Source organism: Rhinopithecus bieti, unplaced genomic scaffold (genome assembly GCF_001698545.2).
Source record: "Rhinopithecus bieti isolate Rb0 unplaced genomic scaffold, ASM169854v2 scaffold_7438, whole genome shotgun sequence".
Classification (NCBI taxonomy): Eukaryota; Metazoa; Chordata; class Mammalia; order Primates; family Cercopithecidae; genus Rhinopithecus; species Rhinopithecus bieti.
The window spans coordinates 2,559,779-2,571,889 of NW_016805589.1; the positions used below are offsets into that span (position 1 = coordinate 2,559,779).

Below are 12,111 nucleotides of genomic sequence, written 5' to 3' on the forward strand. Positions count from 1 at the left end.
AAAGGAGATTACTGTTTAATCTCCAAGTTTCCACACAGATACATCATCCAGCAGAGACTGTACTGGTACATCTAGGTGAAAGGTACTGACACACAAGCTGTACTTTTTCCGGACAGCTGTAGAAGGGGGAGCCAGAAGGATTGAAGGGAGCCAGCAACAAGGTCTTGTACCTTATAGATTTCTTCCAAGAAGTTGCAAGGTGACACTTAGGATTTATTCTGTCCCAAATCTTTAGCATTTATATCGAGATGTTGAAATGCGTTTCTTGGAACAGAGGTTCATAGACTTGAGTGTGCATTCGAATCTTGTGGGGAGCTTGTTAAAAATACAGATGCTTGCTCTCCTACCCAGGATATTCTGAGTCAGGAGGTCTTGGCTGGGATTCAAGCATCTATATATTTAAAGCACCCTAGTGATGCCGATGCTAACTCAATTTAGAGAAGTACTGGCTTGGGAAGGTGGGGACAGTCAGGGTGGCTTGTCTTCTCTCATTAGCAGGACATCTCTTTGAATCACTGTTGGGGTTTGGAGCACCCTGGCATGGTGGATGAAAACAGGCTCTGCAGTCAGACTGAGACTGACTTGTTTTAATGTCATCTCTATCACCTACCACTCTGAGACCTAGAGTGTGTTACTTTCCTTTTCTGAGCCTCCGTTTTCTCATCTGTAAAATCTATCACTAGTAATAGCTTCCTCGGAGGGTAATTGCTATGGTTAAGTGAGCCAGTATATATAAAGTACTTGACGCTGGGCCTAGACCATAGTAAGCACCTAATAAATGTTAGCTACAATTATGGTGATTATCATCAGGCTATAGTTTTACCTTACAACTGACTAAGGAAATATAACCCTCTTTGGAGCCTGCAGATGCAAAGGGGAGGCCCATATGTGAGGGAAATGCAGAGTCCCCCCAGCCCCTGAAAGAACCTGTTTGATGCTTGAGTGCAAAAACATCAGCAGCCTAGGACATGTTGTACAGTGTCGGTGGAAGTGGGGGTGGGGGCAGGAGGGGATTCTTGGGCCTTGTTTTACATGGATCATGTTAACTAGCTGCTGAGATTATAGCTCTGAATGATTTTTTTAGTTCCGTTAATTCATCCTGGACCCTCTCCCAGACAGGCCCAGTGAGAGGTTGAGAATTCAGCTTATGTATTTCTCATGTGTGTCTTCCTTGTTGAAACATGACTGGGAATTCATACTATTCAAAGGCTTACGTAATGCCTTTCTCTGAGCAGTCAAAGCTGTAGCATGTGCCCTTTCTCAGGTTGCCTTTGCAGATCCCGGGTGCCCTGGGCACACCTGTTTGCTTTGGAAGATGACATGTTTATTCACATGGATTCCTATTGTCACACAGGCTGCAGAAGGTGTGTAATGTGTTTCTTGGGTCAATTATGTGTAATTACTACACGTGACTGAAAAGCATGTTGATAATGTGGCCATTAAAAAATGATGCTGTGGAAAGCTTGTGGCAGGAAAAACGTTCCAGCTAGACCCATTAAATGAAAACAAGCACATTCTAGACGCATGCTTTTGGCACTATCACCAAGTGAACAAAGCAGATACCATTAAGTATGATGTGAGTCTGCTTTGTTAAAAGCATGACACACATGTCTGTGTGTGTGTATATGTATATATTCCTCTGTGTAGCAGAATAATTGGACTTTTACACACCAAAATGAATGCAGCTGGAGGGTGGCCCATGCAGGATATTTGTGTGCAGATGCAAATGCTTTTCTATACTTTCTAAGTTGGAGAGAAATGCATATTTCTTATATATTCACTTGTTTTTAAGTTATTAAAAACAAAACTCCCTAATTGTACCTTTCATGTACTATCTCAAACCCATTTTGCAGTGAGTCGTGGTATAAAAGTAAGTAAACGTGTAGTTTCCTTCTTTCTAATGAGCAAGAATATAAGCCATCTGTACGTGGACTCCCTCAGATCCCAGTCAACTGTAGATTAACAGGAAAGCAACTTTTCCTGAAAGCAAGTTCTCACGTAGAAAAGAGGGCTGTCTTGTGAGTAATAGAGAGTCCATTTAACTCTGATCATTCAATCCCCTATTCAACATTCATCAGAGGCCCATTCCTCCCTTGTGGTTTCTGAAATGGTGTTTTAGGGCCAGTCTTTCTCATTGTGCCTCCATGTCTCTTTCCTGTGAATCAGTGCAATCCCAGGCCAGCTACAGTGACTTCCCCATTCTCTCACGAAATTCAGTGTTATTGGCATTTTTTCCCTTTGCAAAGAAAAGGGTTATTACAGATGCTATAGGGAAAGAGTCAGTCTGTCCACACAGAACCATAATCAGAAGTCGTTTTGCTGAAGATCATCTGTCCAAGTTTTAATATCATCTTTCATGTACTATGATCAAAACAATGGATTGACTCTACTTTTCACCTTTTTTTTTTTTTTTTTTTGAGACAGAGTCTTGCTCTGTTGCCCAGGCTGTGGAGTACAGTGGCGCAATCTTGGCTCACTGCAACCTTCGCCCCCTGGGTTCAAGTGATTCTGCTGCTTCAGCCTCCCAAGTAGCTGGGACTACAGGTGCCCGCCACCACACCTGGCTAATTTTTGTACTTTTAGTAGACATGGGGTTTCTCCATATTGGCCAAGCTGGTCTCGAACTCCTGACCTTGTGATCTGCCTGTCTCAGCCTCCCAAAGTGGTAGGATTATAGGTGTGAGTCACCGTGCCCAGCCTACTTTTCAACTCAATGTGTAGAGTCTGTCGTCACCCAAACTCCTTTTTAAGATTAAAAAAAAAAAAAAAAAAAAAAAATTGCCCAAACTGTTTTTATATACCCAAACATATTACGCAGACTGCTTTCTAAGATTATTTTTATCATAGGGACTGAGGCTGCTGGGTCAGCCTGAAATGAGACCACCTCAGATTTTAGTGTGGCTTGGCATGTCACTATTATCAGGAGCAAGAGCTACAGGGGGTAAAAATTGCTTCGGAAAGTCTGATTCCAAGCTTCCCATGTACTTGGGTATTTCCCAGAGATGGTAAACTCAGAAATTGCTGTACACTCATCATTTTTTATTGCAAAATTCATTAAGCTGCCGTGCTATTATCATCCCATCTTGTCAAGATGATACATTACAGACTTCATTGCAAAACTTTAACAAGCAGGAGAAAGTACACCTCTCTCCTGACCACAGCACAGGAAAGCCTCTGGGTATTTTGTGTTTGCCTTCCTATTTTTTTATGTAAATCTCCTTGTCTTTGTAAAACTTCGCGCTGTCTGGTAACTCCCTTTTCTCCTTGTTTGATCATGTGGAGAGTCTGTTCCCTCCTTTTGGCTCGATGAGGCATCCTGAGAGGCTGTTAAAGAACAGTCCTCTTGCCTCTTCTTTTTGCCCTCTACTCTTAGGCACCATGGAAAGTTGGGATATTAGCTAGTATTCTGACAGAGTCCCATGCATGGTGGGAAACCTCCCACAAATGTTTCATATTTACCCTCCAGCTCTGTGTATTCAGTGAGCCAGACCTGTTCAGGCCTGCCAAGACGTGTGAATTTGGCTTGGCTCTGTGAGTGCTTTCCTGGCCTCGCCTTTGGGTTCTGTGATAAACAGAGCTCCTGCCTCCCGTGTGTGATGGGGTTGCCATTAGAGTGGGTCGGAGTCACTTGGTAAATATGGAAAGTGAAGTCGCTCAGCTCCCAGATTTCCATGGCAACCCCCAGAACAAGTACAATATCACCAAAATTATTCTGCGGCTTTCCTTTTTTAGTTGCAGTGATTTGGTTGCATACTCATGTTTTTCCGTTCCTGATTTGTACAAAAAACAAAAACTCTGCCCACTGTCATCAGTACTTTGGTTTCAAGGACATTCATGGTCCCTGTCTAAAGCACCTGAAAAATTCAGTCACACAAAATTACCTCTTTCTGTTCCAGCAGCATACATTTTTAACTGTGTATTATTCCCTTATATTTAATATTTATCTTATAACCATTCACGGAGCCTTAGTGTCAGTGACCCGTGGGCTAGGCACCAGGAATGGATGGCTAATGTTGACCTCACCAGCCACATTAATGGATGCCGTGTGGCCAGACAGCATGTCCCTGCCTTCAGGTAGTTTGCATCCTTAAGGACCAAGTTCACATCCAGTTTGTCACTCCTTATAGAACGTATGTTTGTGAAAGCACTGCCAATGCATGCTTACCATTATTTGGGGATTTATTTTATCATTTTCTTGTTGCTGGGGTCTTGTTTTCTGTGACTGATACAAAGACAGATTCTTGTTGACAAACATGTTTGAGGTGGGCAAGCATTCTCACTGACTTCAACCAGTTTAGGCATACTTCTGAGTTGTGGGCATTCTTTCCTTTTTGTCATGGTCCTCTATGATCTTGTTGACTTGACTCATAACTGTTTTTCTTTTGAAGCCCACTAGCCTATAATTTTTTTCCTTCAGCAACATAATTGCCATCAGTCCTTCTTATACCTTCTATGAGGATACCAGAGCTGGATTGAATCATCAGTGACTCAGGGAAGTCTAGCTATGTTATTTGAAGGATTTGCTTAATTTTTATTTTTATTTTTTAAAGTGTCTTCTAGACTGCCTGTTCTTGTGCGCTTCTGTCGGGAGCAGTACTCATTTGCCTAGCTGATGAAAAACGCTCCTATTTTGAGTGACATTACTGAATATTATTATTATTATTATTTAAAGGAGGCAGAGTCTTGCTCTGTCACCTAGGCTGGTGTGCTGTGTTACCATAATACCTCACCATAGCCTTGAACTCCCAGGCTGAAGCAATTCTCCTGCCTCAGCCTCCCAAGTACGTGGGACCACAGGTGTGTACCACCAGGCCTGGCTAATTTTTAACTTTTTTTTTTTGTAGAGATGGGGGTCTCACTATGTTTACCAGGTTGATTTCAAAATCTTGGCCTCAAGTGATCCTCCCACCTTGGCCTCTGAAGGCGATGGGATTGCAGGCATGAACTGCCATGCTTGGCTTATTTTCTCCTTATTTCCTAATTGACTCCAAATGCTTTAAAATTTGTCTTGGTATAGTTTGCTGTAACCACTAAAACATTTGGCCATTGATCTTATTCTTATCCTTTCCCTGGAATAATCCTCACCTGCCTGCTCACCCTCAGTAAAGATTGTCAGCCTTTCAGCTTAGATCCTCTACCTAGATGTTCTCAGTCTCATTATGTATTGTCTACAGATGATGAGACCTTTCTTCTACAAAATTGTAGTTGTTTTATAGTCAGGCAGTGCCAGGTTTCTGGGTTTTCTTGTCATTTGTCCCAGCAAGGGATACCAATAAAGAGTTGGCCTCTTAGGATGCATATTTGGCCCTCTTGGCTGTAAAACTATGAAGCCTTATGATACATTTTTATACCCTCCTTTACTAATGGATAGTAAGGGAGAAAAATAATCTCCTGCTAACATTTTAGAAAGACGAATATACTTTTAGCAAGATACTGTTTTTAGTTTGTAGAATGATAATCCTCTCCTGGAAAAGTAAATATAATCACAGGAGAAATGTGAGCGATAGTTACGCTCTTCTGTTTCCTAAGAATTCTGAGAATTATGTCACGCAAACTTGGCCCTTTAAGCTTCTCAAAATCAAGTTAATAAAACTGTTTCTCTGTCGTGTCCTGTGAAGCATTAAATGTCTCCAGTTGAAGCCCAGGGAACCGTCCTCACTCTCTTTCTTTATATGGTAGTCTCGAGCTCCTCATGGTCTTTCGGGCATCTTTGTATGCGTGTTTTGTAAAAAGGAAAATCTTACTGATACTGATTCATACTGATAAATGGCACATCCAATCTCTCAGTGATCCCCTTATTATGTAATCTTAGTGTTGTTTTTCTTTCTGGTAGGAAGTTCCCATTTACAGGCCCTGTTAGTCCTCCTACATCTTGGCTCAGTGTAACTCTTTTGGTTTCTCTTTGTTGTCGTTTTTGTTCAAAAATGAAGCTCTTAAAATATGAACAGTTCTAAATCTCAGACATCAGTTCAATCTACTTTTTCCAAATCTACTTTGAGTTCAGTAGTCAGGAGGTAGCCTCATAGGGTTTTTTCCTCTCCTGTGGGGCTTTATCCAGGGCGTTAAGGATTTGCTAAGATATCAGGGGTATTGGGGTGAGTGTGTATGTATTTAGTGTGAGGCTTACTCTAAAATCACTTCATAAGCATACTTTATTTTTACAGACATGACTCGTGCAAAAGGAAAAGTATTTTTATGACACATCACCCTCTTAATTGCCTAAAGAGACCTGAGTTCAAATGTTGGCCTTTAAATTATCATACCAGTGACTCTAGACTATCCTGTGAGGGACATATTGTAACATACCCCTGACTCACTGCAAAAAGGTCCAGGATTAGCCTAGATATGATGTTTAAGTGAATTAATTGCCAGAAGTATCAGTTGATTTTAGTATGGTATATCTGTAATCAATAGGGGACAAGAATCACATTCCACATCTATAATATTTTGCTACAGCAATGGTGGGTGCCTGTACCATTTAGCTAAATTATCTCCAAAAATTGTGTTTTCCATTCATGATTCCGAGTTTTTAAAGATGGGAAGAACATAAAGTTCTGTTCTTTGAGCGGTATTCTGAAGTTTACAAGATACATTCCTGCCTGTGATCCCACTTGATCCTCATGACAGTTCCACAAGCTGTGAAAGGCAGTTCTTGTTCTCCCCATTTTATAGATTGTTAACCAGGAATCTAAGATCAAGTAGAAATTGCCTGAGGTCACATAGCCAGTCAGTGCTTGAAGAGAACTCAGCTTTTCTGTCTCTTGGCTTGGCAATATTCTCCAAGCGTGAATATGACTGCTGGGACTATGGACTCAGGGATTTTGTTGTTGTTTATAGGCAAACCGTTCTGCAGCCCAGTACAGAATGATTTATCAAAGAATTCACTTGAAGTTAAACACCAAGTACATGGAGCTAGAGGCAACACCGAAAGACGTGTCTGAGAAGGGGTCAGGAATTTAGACTGTTGGAGTCATAAGGACATTGGTGGCTGAATAGTAGATCTTCTCTGGTGAGGCTCTGTGGAATTGGAGGTGGGACATGGCCTGATGAATTAGAGCAATACTAGAGACAGGAGTTTTAGAATAAAAGGTAAGTGTCACAGAAGCCAAGGGGATCTGGGTGAATGTGAGGGGGTCTATGAAGGCTTTTCTCTAGTCTGGCAATCTGCCAGTCAAAAGAAGATGCAATTTATGGTGCCATGGTAGGGCCACTCTTAGAAAAAATCCTGGCTTATATTAAAGGGGAGATATATCCTGTTATGACAAGGAAGGGGGTTTGCTTTAAAATTTCGAGTCACCTGTTCCCCCTTGACTCTTCCTTTCCCACTTTTAATTCTTAACCTTTTCTATGTTGTTTCTTAAACTTCCCTGGGACCAGAGATCTTAATCCAGTCTTATTCTTTATAAATTTTTGTGCTTGTAGCAATACACTGTCCCTGTGCAATAATAGTAATATGGGACTTGTGACTTTTTCCCCCCAGAGGAACAAAGGAACAGCATCATCAACTCCAGTTTGGAATCTGTCTCATCAAATCCAAACAGCATCCTTAATTCCAGCAGCAGCTTACAGCCCAACATGAACTCCAGTGACCCAGACCTGGCTGTAGTCAAACCCACCCGGCCCAACTCACTGTAAGTATGATGTCCAGGTGCCTATCCCACAAGGACCTTGGTCAGCCATTCCACCTAGAATTTGCTATCTGGCTCCATCTGACTTCGGACCATTGTCCCCTGAACAATATTTAAACCTCCTCCCTAAACTGGGAGCTCAGCTGGCTTGTTGTGGGTTTTTAAAGCATCATCATCTCAGAGGGAGTCGTTATTCTTAACATACTGCTTCTTAGCCTTGGTGATTTTTGATTTACCGTCCTGCTGAGATGGCTTTGGTGATAGCTATTGCCTGTGCTGGCTGCTGGGCATGAAAAGCAATTTCTGTAAGTTTTACAAACATCCAGGGACTGTAGCAGCTCTGTGGCCGAGTTTGTTTCACTCATCTGTGTTGTCTCGGTTTCCCTCCCCACTGACTATGTTGGAAATGTTCAGTGCCACCTCCGTGTCTGCTTCCATAAGGAAGAGCCTCCAGGAGCCCTTTGTGTCTTCACATCCTCAAACCTTAGCATGACTATGACTTCTTAACAGATACTATTAAAGAGAAGAACCCTTTTTGCTTTATTTTTGGGCATTGAGCACCCATAGTCAGGACAATTAGTTTGGGGGCTGGTTGTCTAACCCTCCACAGAAACTAGATCTACTCTGCTAGGATCAGAAAGTTCTCCCTCATGGTTTCAACCCACATTGCTTCACATGCTTCTTTAGACCATCCCATAAATCTTGTCAACTAGCGCCTTTGCAGAAAGAATGTGAGGCCATGACCAGAACAGTTGGACTCTCAGGCTACAGTTATGTAAGACTCAGGAAAAACAGAGATGATTTTGCCTTTCTCTAAGTGAAAATAGATTGAGGTTCAGCCACAGACTGTCTTCAGGGCAGTTGTTTCACGTGGGGAGACACTAGCATGGCGGTGAGATGGTAGGATGTCAGTAACCTTTTCCTGCTCCTCCGCATGCCATAGTTTCATGACAGCACCCTGTCATTCAATTGCTATGAGGTATTTACAAATCTGCAAAATGAGTCTGATAATGCCTTAGAAGACACTAAGGGCTATTAAATACTTGGGAGGAGAGATGACTCCAAAATGGACGTAAGAGGTACATAATAAAAATGTTACTATACTGTAGGATGAAATCTTCAACTGAGAATATCAGGTCTTTTTAGTTGTTGGCAGCTTTAAATCATACTGATGTTCAGGAAGTTTAATTATTTGCCCGTTGAGTGGTAAATCGCATGTTCCTTCACCAAGAAGTGGACCAGTGCCTCAGGACCTCAAAATAATTGAATTTGTTCGGCTTATGGGCAGTGAGTCTCTTCTGGTTCTCCATAGCTGGGCTTGCCTAGGGAGCCTCCCTGCCTTGAGGTTTGGCCTTCTTAGGCTCTCCTATACCCGCTTTCTTAGACTTTAGGGAGATTCTATTTTCTTTACTTTTTTTTTCCTAATTTGTTTTAATTTTCTGTACCTAGCAGTTGCTGAAGTTATTTCTTGCTGTGTATGAGCAAGGTTAAATTTCTAGCCCAAGTTGCTTAACATCCCCTGATTTTAGCCAGCCACTACCAATGAGTGGTCTATAATTTTTTTTTTTTTTTTCAGTGGCTGGTAGCTGTGAGCCCCTGAGTCACTGCTGAGTACAGTGTGTACAAAGAGGTTGCCTAAGCAGCTAAGTGGAAAAGGGGGGTGTGTCTTTTAAACAGGTCCTGAGGAGAAGGCTTGGGATTTTTTATTTTTTAAGTGTCTAGATACGATTTTTTTTTTCCATAACATCCTAGGAATCGCTCTGCCTACTTCACACCACCCAGAGGGACTGTTCCCTGCCTAGTACAGATCTGGGGGGCTTTCCTGGGGAAGGGAGGGTGATAACAGGAATGGTTCTACTTGTTTGTCTCTGGAGGAGGATTAGAAAAGGAAGTGTGGGTGTGCCTCCAACAAGACCACTGTCCTTCCAAGCCGAGTGAGTCGCTGATTGATACCTTTGAGTCTTGAGGTCAGGGAAGGTTGTTCCCCGAGGTAGAAGCAGTACCCGCAACAGCACTGATACCAGCGTCTGCCATGGCCCAGAGTGAGAGCCATGCCAAAGTCCCCCATAAGCTCTGCAGGCAGGCTCACAGCCACTTCTCAAACCCAAGGCAGAGAGGTGATTTTCCTGGGTTCCTGTCTCCCTGATATTTTCTGCCTGGGATTTGCTGGCGTGGATCATGCATGTCTGTTAGGCAGTCCTAACAAATGGACCCACAGTACTTTCCCTGAGCAAATTGATTCCGAGAAATCTGTCGGCACACAGATGTGCCATGGTAACAATCACCCGAGACCACTTGGGTCTCAGCCCCAGGTGTGGACCCTTTTGTTCCCGCCATCATTGTTCGGTTGGAAGTGTCCAGAGCTCCTCCAGTGGGAACACTTAATGATGCAGATGAAAATGAGGAACATAGGTGGGCTGGGAGGATTACCATTAGCTTGACTATTAAATAGGCATGAGGTACGGAACCAGCCACCATGAAGCTATCTGTTCTTTTTATTTCACTCCTTTATTTCACTATTTTTTGTAATGACTGGGATATCATTATGACCAGATAGAAATCATAGCCAAAGAAACATGTTTGTAACTCATAATACAGTGGTACCTCTGATGATACATTTTGCGGTATTATTAATCTTCCCTAATTCTCCAAGGATATCAGGGCCCTCTTATTTACATGAATGTAATGCTAAATCAGACATCAAAATTAGAGATGCCATCATTCTACCTGTGCCAGGGCAAGGCTGCTGGGTTTAAATCTTTGGCAGGTCCTCAGCTTGACTCCTGAAGTAGCCGTCTCTCCTGAAGAACAAAGGACAATTGGTAAGTCAGGACCAAAGTCCAGCTAGTCTGAAATTGTTAGCAACTGTGGCTGAACCTATTTTATGCCCAGACCCGTGCATGCCAAGCTACCTGGGGTAAACCAGAAAAAGAGGGTTCCTGTCTTCCCCAAGAGTTCACAGTCTAGCTAAGGAAGAAAGGCAGTGGCATATGGCAGTGCTAATAGGGACTTAAAAGTCATAGTGTGTTTAGATTTCAACCACTATTAACTGAGTATCTGCTGAGTGCACACACCAGGTCGAAGTAGTGGGAAAGGTCGGGTAGGTGGAGTGTGAGGTGGGCATTAGGAAAAACTTAGGTGGATGGATGAAGAGCATTCCAGGTAAGAGGGATGAAGGAGGCAGAGATTATCCAGAATGGATAAATGCATTCTGCAGACACGTATATTAGGGGAGAGGGGAGCTGTAACTCCTCCGGTACCACTACTACCAAAAAAAAGACTTGAACGAACCTTTAAAATCAGGAGACTTCACATAAAATTCAGATTTCATGCTGGAACAATTGGACATCCACATGCACAAAAATGAATCTAGATACAGACATCATACCTTTCACAGAAATTATTTCCAAATGGACCATAGGTCTAAATGTAAAATGCAAAACTGTAAAACTTCTAGAAGATAACATAGGAGAAAACCTCGGTGGCCTTGGGTATAATTATGACTTACTAGATACGACATTCAAAGTATAATCTGTGAGATAAAAGCTTGTTAAGTTGGACTTTGTTTAAACTAAAAACTTCTGTTCTGTGAAAGACACTCAAGAGAATGAAAAGACAAGCCACACACTAGGAGAAAATATTTGCAAAACACATATCTGATAAAGGATCAGTATCCAAAATATACAAAGAACTTTTAAAATTAAATAATAAGTAAACAAAGAACCCAATTAAAATATGAGCAAAAAATATGAATAGATACCTAATCAAAAAGGACATACAGGTATCAAGTAAGCATAAAAAATATGATTCACTTCTTATGTCTTCAGGGAAATACAAATAAAAACAACAGTGAGATACCACTACACACCTATGAGAATGGCCAAAATTCCAGAACACTGACAGCATCGGATGCTGGCAAGGATGTGGAGCAGTGGGAACTCTCACTCATTGCTGGTGGGAATACAAAGTGATACAGCCATTTTTGGAAGACAGTTTGGTGGTTTTTCACGAAACCAAACATATTCTAAGCATACAATCCAGCAATCATGCTCTTTGGTATTCACCCAAATGAGTTGAAATTTATGTCTACACAAAAACCTGCACATGGATTTTGTTAGTAGCTTTATTTATAATTGCCAAAACTTGGGAAGCAACCAAGATGTCTATCAGTACATGAAAATGGATAAATAAACTATGGTGCACGTAGACAATGCTATATTATTCAATGATTTTTAAAAAGGAACTCTCCAGCCATGAAAAGACATGGGGGAGCTTTTAATGCATACTGCTAAGTAAAAGAAGTCAGCCTGGCAGGGCGCAGTGGCTCACACCTGTAATCCCAGCACTTTGGGAGGCCAAGGCAGGCAGATCACTTGAAGTCAGGAGTTTGAGACCAGCCTGGACAACATGGTGAAACCCCATCTCTACTAAAAATGCAAAAAAAAAAAAAAAAAAAAAAAAAAAAAAAAAAAAAATTAGCTGG

At 41.9% G+C, this 12,111-nt stretch overlaps 1 protein-coding gene across 1 annotated transcript in view; it reads left to right on the forward strand.

Moving 5' to 3' along the window:
* The window catches only part of ARHGAP26 (Rho GTPase activating protein 26), a 461,308-nt gene that overhangs the window by 375,338 nt on the left and 73,859 nt on the right, over positions 1 to 12,111 (forward strand). The window contains 1 exon segment of the mRNA XM_017872973.1: positions 7,481 to 7,631. Within this exon segment, the coding sequence (XP_017728462.1) occupies positions 7,481 to 7,631 (151 nt within the window).